The sequence below is a fragment of the Bos taurus genome, chromosome 10 (genome assembly GCF_002263795.3).
Source record: "Bos taurus isolate L1 Dominette 01449 registration number 42190680 breed Hereford chromosome 10, ARS-UCD2.0, whole genome shotgun sequence".
Taxonomy (NCBI): Eukaryota; Metazoa; Chordata; class Mammalia; order Artiodactyla; family Bovidae; genus Bos; species Bos taurus.
The window spans coordinates 23715635-23727050 of NC_037337.1; the positions used below are offsets into that span (position 1 = coordinate 23715635).

At 40.8% G+C, this 11416-nt stretch overlaps 1 protein-coding gene across 1 annotated transcript in view; it reads right to left on the reverse strand.

Annotated features, from left to right (window-relative positions):
* LOC100295645 (uncharacterized) overlaps positions 1-11157 on the reverse strand; it is a 29212-nt gene extending 18055 nt beyond the window's left edge. The window contains exons 1-2 of the mRNA XM_002690542.6: positions 10908-11157; positions 10284-10792 (exon numbers count right to left, since the gene is read on the reverse strand). Of these exons, the coding sequence (XP_002690588.4) occupies positions 10284-10792; positions 10908-10956 (558 nt within the window). The 5' untranslated portion in view covers positions 10957-11157. The remainder of the gene's footprint in view (positions 1-10283; positions 10793-10907) is intronic.
* Positions 11158-11416: the final 259 nt, after the last annotated feature.

Sequence of the window (11416 nt, forward strand, 5' to 3'; positions counted from 1 at the left end):
TGCTAAATGAAAAGAAGGGAAACTGACCGTGCTTTGGTTTGTGGACTAAAAGGAATCTCTTCATGTCTTGTAGGAAACAATTTGAATGATAAATATAATAATATAATAAATATAAATTTGAAAATTCAAAAACAATTTGAATGACAAATATAATAAATATAAGATGGACCTCATTAGCAAATATTCTTGTCAAACCATCTCAAGAGGGGACCAGATCCAAGGATATTTATAATTAAAAGTTAGCAATATTATCCTCTATGATTTCACATAAGAAATAATGTTGCTTGAACTCGGCTGTAAGGGTTGAGAACATATATGTGTTTTATACAAGTACCTGGGAAAAACTATTCTGACCAGAGAGGACAACATCCACAAAGGTTCAGATTAAGGAAAAAGCTTAATATCAGCATAAATGGTTTTATTTTAAAATGGCTGATGTACATCTAGAGTATGAGGCAGAAAAGGGTGAATGGGAAAACTAGAAGTAACTCAGGGAAAAATTGTACATTGCCTTGTAATTCTTAATATAAAGTTTGATCTTTACAATTTCTAATGGCTCCTCATTATCCAAAGATGAGCAGGAAGAGAACTAATTTTATGTTATTATTATTATTGTTGCTATTGTTATTCAGTTATTGTTATTGTTGTTCAGTCACTAAGTCATGTCCAATTCTTATTAACCCCATGAACTGCAGCACGCCAGGCTCCTCTGTCCATGGGATTTCCCAGGCAAGAATACTGGAGTGGGTTGCCATTTCCTTCTCCTATATATGTATAAACTCTGTGGTCATGTAGAAGTCAGAGCCAAAGAGTTGAGAATAAAGGCAAGAAGAGTGTGAAGAGGCCTTTGCAGTTATCCAAGTCAGAGGTGCTAAATGCTTGGATTAGGGGAGCTGCAAGGAGTATAGAGATGAGGAAGTGGGTGTGGGTGCTATTTGAGAAGTAAACTGACATGACCTTGATGACTATTAAGGTTTATGTGCTTCATTAGCACTCTGGTGCCAGTTTGCCACAAGGAATGTATTTATCCTATCAGCTCACATGGAAGCTAGTGGCCAAAGTTACCTCCAGTGATCCTTGCTCCCTGATATCTGGGACCTTGTGTAGCCCCCGTACACACTGAGTCCAGGCTGGCTGCATGACTTACTGTAGTAAACAGATGAGCAGAAGTTAACATCATGCCAGTTCTGAGGCGAAAGGTGGCGACTCTTTGGCAGTTGACACTTCTGCAATTTTGGAAGCCCCGAGGCAGAGTGTAAGCTGCCCAGCTTCCCTCAGGATCACAGAGAGAGATCACATGTACGGGCCATGGTCACTCCTGAGAATGTCTGAAGAAGAGATGAGCCCGGGCCTCTGAGATTTCAGTTGAGCCTCAGCTTCCAGTCAACCCCACTAATTAAGTGAGTAAATTGAGGGATTCCAGTGCAATTGAGCCCCGTTTCACCGCATGGAGCAGAGGTATCATGAGATAATTAAACAGTAAGTTTTGAGGTGGTTTGTTGTGCAGCAAAATGTGATGACACTAAAGCTCATGAAGAGAATCCTGTTGAAGACTTGTGAGATATTAGCAAAAATGAAATGTGTTTTTCCTCTCTCTAATTTCTGATTGTCTCTAAGAGCTGGACCTGAAACATCTGTCTGTTTCACCAAACTTCATTTCACGTGTGGTCTGAGTGCTCCTGCCTTAGCACAGAAGATTAGCTGGTGATACTCAGGTGTGATCAGAGAAGGCAATGGCAACCCACTCCAGTACTCTTGCCTGGAAAATCCCATGGACGGAGGAGCCTGGTGGGCTGCAGTCCATGGGGTTGCTAAGAGTCGGACATGGCAGAGACTTCACTTTCACTTTTCACTTTCATGCACTGGAGAAGGAAATGGCAACCCACTCCAGTGTTCTTGCCTGGAGAACCCCAGGTATGGGAGAGACTGGTGGTCTGCCATCTACGGGGTCGCACAGAGTCAGACATGACTGAAGCGACTTAGCAGCAGTAGCAGCAGTAGCAGCATCAGCTCAGGTGTGATGAGAGCCTTGGGCCCCACAGAACAGGAGCAGGTGGTTTGTTGCTCATGTTGGGGCCCTACAGTAAACAGGGAGATGTGAGCTTTCCTTGTTCAATTTGATTTTTATATTTCACTCATTCTTATCACTCCATGTGACTTTAAAAAATGAGGGACTATTTAAGAGGTCAGATCTGTATCTCTATAACTAACACAACAGAATATTTTCAATTTCAAATCCATTTGAGAACCCAAAGAAACTGAAAAGTTTGGTGCATGTTTTCTTGGTTGTATATGACTTTCATAAAGACACAGGTATTTTTTAAGGAATCTCATTTCCAGGTTTGCATTTTCCCTAGGTTTATAAGAATAGATTTTCCAAATTATGTGCCTCTGCATCCAGGAATTGATTACCTGTGTGGAAAGTGCTTTATCTCCTTACCTCCTAAGGTGAGGAAGAACCCAGGGAATGTGGAATCACAGGTCAGTTTCAAGCAGCATTCTATATCCAAGTGCTGTACAAATGTAATCAGTTTCTATATGTTCTTTGGTATGAAAAATACATGAAGCACTGTGTTGCAGCAACACACAGTACAGACAAATTTTGTCCTTGCTTTTTCTCTGTGCTTTTTGTTTCTACCAATTCAGAGTTAGCTAAAACAGAGGGTCTTCACTGATAGTATTAGAAATTTCTTCCATTGATCTTTATGCCCATAATGTTGAAGATCCAGTTTGGGAAGTTGACCAGCAGCTCTTTTCTTGCGTGTTGTTTAATTCCATCAACACTACTGTACAATGAACTACAGGTTCACCTCTCTCACTTCTATGCTCTACCTTCCAGTTCTATGCATGTGCATATAGCAAAACGGATTCAACCATTTGCAATCTGATGGACAAACAGATTCATTACTGCCTTGTGAATGATCTTTGACAAAGAAATCTTTCACATGAATGTCTCTTAGATAGTTTTGGTCTGAGGGGTTTGTATGCAAACCAGTATTGTTTTTATAATATGTATTATCTTTCCTAAACATAATGACACTAACAGATTTTTTAAAGTATAAATTTATGAAAGAGAGAGAGCACAATAACAACGTAATTCAGGGGGCTGGACAGAGGCTGGATATTAATTACTGATGTGTATGGTGGGGCTGCTGCTGCTGCTGCTAAGTCGCTTTAGTCGTGTCCGACTCTGTGTGACCCCATAGACAGCAGTCCACCAGGCTCCCCTATCCCTGGGATTCTTCAGAGAAACCTGAAAACATAAGCTATAAGATGAAGAGGCCCAGAAGCAAGTTAATTCATGTTGACAAACCCCAGAAAGACCCCAGAATTAGCAGCCTCTGCCAGAGCAGCCTGGCGGGCTACCGTCCATAGTGTCCATAGCTCAGAGTCGGACACACCTGAAGCGACTAAGCAGCAGCAAAGCACCAATGTGGTATTAAGTGAAACTGTTAGTCACTCAGTCGTGTCCAACTCTTTGTGACCCCATGGACTATAGCCCACCAGGCTCCTCTGCCCATGGAATTATCCAGGCAAGCATATGGGTAGCCATTCCCTCCTCCAGGGGATCTTCCTGACCCAGGGATCGAACATGGCTCTCCTCCATTGTAGGCAGATTCTTTACCATCTGAGCCATCAGAGGAGCCCAATATGGTATTAAACTGGTGGGCTATTTGGAAATCTGAAAAATGAGCACAGGATCAGATAATTCATCAGCTTCATATACCCGGAAATTACTAAATAAGAAACTCAGATCCTAGAGTTCCCTTACTTATTCATTAATCACAATTACAATATAAACTGGGGGAGAGACCAAGTTTGGTAGTGAATTTCCCCTATCAATGCTTCTTCCAGAATTCACAGCAATTTTTCAAAATGCAAACAGCCACATAGTAAAGAAATGACATACAGAAGTCCCTGTAGTGGGAAGTTTGAACCAAAGCAAAACCAAAATCTCCAATGAGTTAAATGAGACAGAATTGACTGTTCTGGTATAAAACATGCAGACTTCCATGCCAGATGTGTGAGACAGCATATCCCCATATTACATTCATGCACATAAGGAAATACCATAAAGACTAGCTCTTAGGATGTAGCAATAGTGAGGGGTAAATATTACCCAGGTATAACCACATTATTTTAGATAGGTTTGAAAACTATCTAGTTTACTTGTAATCACAGGGAAAGAGGAGGCTAGGAATTGGAATTAATGATATGGCCAGTATACTGGTGGTAGTGGAGATTAGTGATGTTTAGGAACAGTCCAGTTAGTTGAGGAAGCTACAGTGACTGGAATGCCTGTTTATCTATGTCTGCATTTCCCCCTGATTACAAAAGCACTGTCATTCATTGAATTTCCCTTTTCCTCCAGACAATGGCTCTTCGTCAATGCTGGTCCCAGAGCAGCAGCAGGCACAGGTTTGGGTATGGGCTGCAGAGCGCTGAGGGGCACTATGTGGAGGCACAGAGGTATGTGGCTGAGTCTTCAGGCTGGGATCCTCTGATGTACATGGAGCTGTAGCCCTCCTTAGTATTCAGAGTGACTCTCACTCGTCCTTGCTTCTTTTCATCCCCATTTACACTTATTACAAACAAGTTCTTCAGGCTCTTTGCAGGTTCCCATCTGTACCAGTGTAAAGCATAGAAAGAGCTGGAAGGGAAACTGCAGGTAAAATTGGTGCTTTCTCCTTCCTGAACCCACAGCAAGGGAGGACGCTGTTCCACAGTCAAGAGGCTGCTCACTCCTGTTCAGAAAGATAAGGTCACACATAGAAACTGATTTCTCTACAGTGTTCATTGCTTTCATACATTCCCAAATATTCGAATCTTGAGGTGCCTGACTGCATCTCCCTCCTTCCCCATCACCACCCCAGACTGTTCAGAATGTCTTCAGCAGCCCCAGGACTTATGGCCAAGATGAAGCCACGGGATCAGCCATGAGGCTAGCAAAGTGTTCCTCTCCATTTGTCTTGATCAAGTATCCTCAGGAGAGGAACGTTCTGCAGCCTAGATCTGTGAAACATGCTGCTTCAGAAAATAGGTTTCTGTACCTGGATGCCCAACCAATCAGAGACAAGACCACACACATGTGCTAAAAACACACCAACCATTTCTGCCCTAGAATCAGTTGACTGTGGTTCAAAATGAGGGATCAAACACTGCTTTCTTGAGACCAACTTCACAAACATTGAGATGAGCTCACTATACAAAGAGAACTGACAACCTTTCAGAAGTGGGCTGCTTAATCATGGACTGCTACTATTCACCTTCAGAGAGTGGGATGGTAATATGTGACATGAATCCTGCTTTGGTTAAGAATCTTTATATGTATTTTAAACAAAATTTTTAAAACTTTCAAATTCCCCAAATAGAAATGTTCACCCACATAATGTGCTGAATTTTCCTTTGCTGCATGTACATTATTCTAATATGAAAGTCACACAATACAGATACTATTATTCCTAATTTACAAATAACAAATAGCTCAAAGAGTTTGGGTGATTAACTCAAGGTGAAATATCAGGGAAGTGGCGTAGTAAGAATTAGAACACTTATCTATCTGGTATGGAGCATATCGTGTTTGGAATTTGTCATGCCCCTACGTTAATGATATTCTGTAAATGTTTTAAATGTCAGAGGTTATATGTTTTAACAATAATAGGAGTCTTCTTGTTGATTTTTCTTTTTTTAAAAAGAATTTTCTTGATGTCAATAATTTTTAAAGACTTTATTGAATTTGTTACAATGTTGCTTCTGGGTTTTTTAATTTTTTGGGGGGGTGGGGACAAGGCATGTGGGATCTTAGCTCCCTGATCAAGAATCAAACCAGCACAGCATCCATTGCACTGGATAAGCACTTCAAGGACAATACAATACTGTATTAAGATAGAGAGCTACTCTTGGGATAAGGAAAGGCCTGTGCTCTAAGTAAGGTATGGAGGGAGGGCTCCACTCTGACCCTTACTCTGTAACACCAGGCAAGGTATTGAACCTCTCTCATGTTCAATTTCCATTTCTGTGAATAGTCAGTATCCTTCTGCTGGGCACTGGGCTCACAGTGGCATTCATCATCTCATTCACTTCTCCTAAGAACCCTGCATGGTAGAGTCTATCAATATCCACCTTGCAGATATGAAGAAACTGATGCATAAAAATAATTAAGTGATACTCCCAAGATCACTCAACTAATGAGTGGTAGGTCTGGAAACATAATCCAAGTCTTCCATCTCAAGCACTGTTACACTGCCTCCCTAAAGTAGTGTGGACCCAACTTGAAGGGTTAGGATAGGAGCTGAGTGAGAACACACCTGAAAATCGCCTCGCACAGCACTGCCCCAGCGTGGGCTCTCAGTCAGCTACAGGCAATGCACGGAACGCTGAGGACTGGGGAGCCAGACTCTCAAATTGCAAAGGAGTCTCTCCATAAGATAGAGCTTAATATTTTTTGAGGTATATTTGGCAGTTTAAATGGTAGATTTTATGTATTTTCATAAGGTTCCATGGTCTATCATGTTCTTACTGTTCAGGGAAAATCAGTTCATTAGGGTGTTATATTGAGAGATTGAGTTGTTGTTGAAGTGAGTATACTAAGCAGTATTTGCTTAGTTTTTTCCCCAGTTTTGGGTCTTGCTCCCATTCTCAGAATATTTCTATAGTATACTACAAGAAAGGACAGAGCAGTAGAAACTATTTCACTTAGCAGAAGAAGAAGGGAAAAAGAAAACAACCCTTTGTGCAATAATTCTGAGCTTCCTTTCCAAGGTAGCCTATTACTTGCCAGCCAAAATCATAGCATGTAAGATGTTACAAGAAAACATGAATATACTTTTTGGCCAACCCAATATTTGCCATTTGAAGTCAATCATTTTCACATCTGGCCAGTAATCTTGCCTGGAAAATCCCATGGATGGAGGAACCTAGTAGGCTGCAGTCCATGGGGTCGCTAAGAGTCGGACACGACTGAGTGACTTCACTTTCTCTTTTCACTTTCATGCATTGGAGAAGGAAATGGCAACCCACTCCAGTGTTCTTGCCTGGAGAATCCCAGGGATGGGGGAGCCTGATGGGCTGCCGTTTATGGGGTCGCACAGAGTCGGACATGACTGAAGCGACTTAGCAGCAGCAGCAGCAAGCAGCAGCAGCAGCAGGCAAAGATTAAAAACCAGCCAGTTGTCCCAAATCTTCTCTCTCCTATGATTTCTGCATTGAGACGTTTACTGACTTTGGTTGAACATTGGCAGACCCTACTGTGACTAGCGTGCATGCGTACATGCTTAGCCTCTTAGTCTTTGAAATCTTTGGACTATAGCCACTCAGGCTCTTCAGTCCATGGGATTCTCCAGGCACAGAGTACAAGTGACAGGGTTTGCCCGCAATTTAACCCATGACCACTAGATGGCAGCAAAGTGCCCAGTGTCAGCCTCACAAAACATTTAGCAGGACACCAGGTGGCAGTGCTTCAGCTTTCATTCTTGCTATGCAGTCGCTGGAGCCTGATTCTCTGGGAATGCAAATAGTAACATTAAGATAAAGCAGTCACAAAGGTGTGACATTTGAGTTTTCAGAGGTGCACCATGTAAATGTTTTGAGGGATAACGTCACAGCAACAAAGGCAAGGGGCACAGGTCTTGATATAGGGATATGCTTGGAGTGTTTAAGGAGTGATATCTCTTCTTTTCCTGTAGCCTCTTGTTTTTCCAGGCACACTACAACTAATAAACTTGCTAAAGCATTTAGCACTTAACTGGATAGTGGATGATTTCCTCATCTACTGATCCTGGGGCAATTTGTACCTAGGTTTACCATCTTCTTTCCTAGTTGCCTTTAGTTTCCAGTTTAAACTAGTATAATGTCACCATCCCTGAGACATCCAGCCGCCCTGTCTTAGATCCAAGTCCTTCTCCATACCCAAACTTTCTCTTAAGGAGCCCTCTAAGATGGTACACTCTGGAAGACAATAAAATTTGGGACACTTTTCACAGTTAGAAAAGTTATGTCTCACTTCTCAAAGATTAAAAGAAATGGAACAATAAAACCTGTCTCATAGGGTTTTAACACTTAAATTAGATAATGGATTGTAAATTCTTCCCATGCCTTACTATATTATAATAAGCTCAATAAATATCAACTTTCTTTATTCTACTGAAGAATACCTTTCCTTCAAAGTCCACTTTGTGACCTACTTTCCCCGCCGCACCCCACCCCCGCCCCCCGCACATCAGTTCAGTAATGGAAGCTTCCAGTATATTTACTTAATCACTTCCTTTCCTGGAGACAGTCATTCTTTTTCCTTATCCTTTGGTGTCATATACATCTAGCTACATTGATACACTCAGGCTGAAAGCACACGGATGGAACAGATGAGGTTTGATCTTGGTTTCTGTAAAAACAGTAAAATCAAGGTCATATTGCATGTTTACTACCTATTGGATATAATATTCCTGATTTGGATCTCCAAGATTTTGCTATTTTTATTAGCTATTTTCTCTTCTTATTGATTTATGCGCTTTTAATATAGCCTGCATTTGAGTCCTTTTTCAGGACTGTGTATTGCATACATAGCCTTCCAGTCGGGCCTTGATTTTTCCCTCTCTTTGCAGTGATTTTTAACAAACAAAAACAATTTTAAAATATACTTACATGCTCATAAGAAGCTCTTGAAACTTTTACATGTTTGTTTTCTTTAGAAATGCTTACCTTTTGTGACTGTTATTGCCTGTGATAAGTCAGGTATCATTATTAATGATGTTTCCCAGAATATAGCATATCAATTTCCCCTGAGTATTAGTAAGAGTTTTACTCACTAAAATGGACACTTGGATTTGTCTTCAATGCTTTGCAAACTTCTGCCAAAACCACAGAGGTAGAATTGCAGAATTCCTTATTCATCTTTATTACTTTCCATATAGTGTTGTTCCTGAATAAGGGGCTTGTTTTATATGAAGTTAAGTACAACAGTGAGTGGAGATTCTTGCTATGAGCAGAGATTATAGAATAGGTAATGCAGGAGGTAGTTGTAAATACCAGTTATGACGTTGTGGCCATTTGCAGTAACAAAAATATAATAGTTATGAAATTACTTTCATTTTATATGAATATATTTATGTATACATTAACCATTTTTAACTTCCATCTCCAGTTTTCCTGCCTATAGTAGCATAAAATGTGTTACTGCAAGTTAATTTTTATCTCTTTGTATCTCAGTAGTCAAGTTAAAGAATTCAATGGATCCTCTGATTCAGCTATCAGAGGAAAGAGCATCACCCCTAAATGGATAAATATACTTGGTATTCTCTTTGAGGGAGATAGGTTGCTTTGGTTGATTGAAGAAATAATTACATCATGTTAACAGGAAGCATAATTTTCCTGTTGTCCTTATTAAAAAGTAGTGTTGTTCAAGGAGGTACTGATGAATACTAGGTAACTAGTTAAGGTATTATGGTAGCTTTGTACTGTTTCACCTTAACTATCTGGAAATCTATTTCCTTGAATTTGCTTCCCTTTTTTGTTCTGGGTTAGGGTTGGCCATGAAAGAGATTTGTGTAAGTTTTGGAAGGTACTTGTGATGAAGTAGCCATATTTTTATGTTCCGCAGGTTGGTGCAGAGCTCCAGGGACTGGCAATACATAATGTTGCTGATGATCTGATAGTTCAACTTATTATTGACTCATAACCCCTCTACCTCCCATCGGATCTCTTACTCATGCTCTCTTTGTACTGGACCAAGTGTGCATGTAGCATGATGGCAAATGGCATCCACTCCTCCTGAAGGCCCCCCACCACTGTGCGATGAAGGAGGTAAGAGACGGACAAGTTTTAGTGTGTCTTGTGGGTTCCATTGTCCTCATACACTTCCACACATGTCACAGTTTCTCCGTGCTTGTGTCCACATCCAAGTTTCCTTCACAAATGTTACTCTAGTTGACTTACAGTGAATTCAACTCAACACCAAATACAAATATAACCATTTTTATGGACTCTTCCACCAGCTCTAGCCATTGCCTATGTTCTAATCCTTATAACTTATCTCTTACTCTACATCACTGGTGGTTCTCCTCCAATTGTGCCCCAACATGAAGTCTGAGGGGAAAGGACTAAGGAGGTGATTTTCATGACAATTTCAGCTTCTAGATCCAGATTTGTGATGTGAGCCTCTTTAGGTGAAACTGCCATTCTATATTTTTATGGGACAAGTTTTCAAATTTAGACAACTTTTGCACATGTTCTGTGTGGCTGATTTAAAGCCAAAAATTCAGAAGGAGAATGTATCAGTAGAAAGTTACTCTAGGCACCTGCTTCCAAATGACATACAAGGAGCTTTTATTTAGAATTAAATCTTCTGATCCAGACCACAGATGAAGCAACCGCAGGACTACCATTTCTTGTCTGGGGTCTGCAGGTGTGTATTTCAGCCTGGGTTCCGCAGCAGCCGGGCTGTCTCTTATTAAGCTCTGGGGTTTTTGTTCAGCTTTTCCTATTACTTCAAGCACTGTGAGTTCCCAGAGAGCGCAGAAGTACTTTGCAGAGTCTTCCAGCTGTACCTCTGAAATCGTGAGGCTGATGGATTTATGTGATCTCTGAAAATTTACGGAGTAGCGGCCATACCTTGCATTCTGGCTAGAAGAACCCTGACCAATAAGGTAAATTATCTCTCCACTGGGAAGTTGTTTATACCAATAAATGTTGTAACGGCTCTGAATTGTCTCATATTGACAGCTAAGTGTGACTACCTCCCCAACTTGACTGGCAATCTCTGGCTGGTCTTGAGTAACTCTCTGGGCTACACTGGATCCTGTGGGGAAAATCAGAAAACAGAGATGGAGCAGTGAATAAAATAGTATAGGAATTAGACTGAAATAATCCAAGCTGAAATCATAAGATATTTGCTTCTCTTTTAGAATACCTACCAGAGAAGATGAAGGCCAGGAACACCCAGGGCAGACTGGAGAGCAGCATGAGGCATGGATTCCCCTGCACAAATGTGCCTAGTTCTGCCTCAAGCTTAGAGTTCAATGTCTGTGTGCCTGGCAGCGCATATACATAGTATCTGGTTCCCGTGTGACTCCTTCAAACAGGAAGTGGGATTTGTCGTGTTCATAGGTAACACGGTCTGTGCACAGACAGGAAAAAAAGTCTAGCTCACCACAAACCTTTCTTTGTCAATTTTTTTTCCCCACAGGTAATTAAAGTAGGCTGTGCCTGAAAGGGGGCTTTTCAAAAGCAATTATTTTAAAGGTTTGAACTGAGTGGAACTAAAAAACAAACAAGTTGATTTTCACTTATAATTATTCCACAGAATAATTTTGCCATCCCATTTAATATAGGATTTTTGTTTGTTTGTTTTACATTTTTATTGGTGTTTGTTTACAGCAAAATGAAATGTGCTTTGACAGTTCAGTTCAGTCGCTCAGTCGTG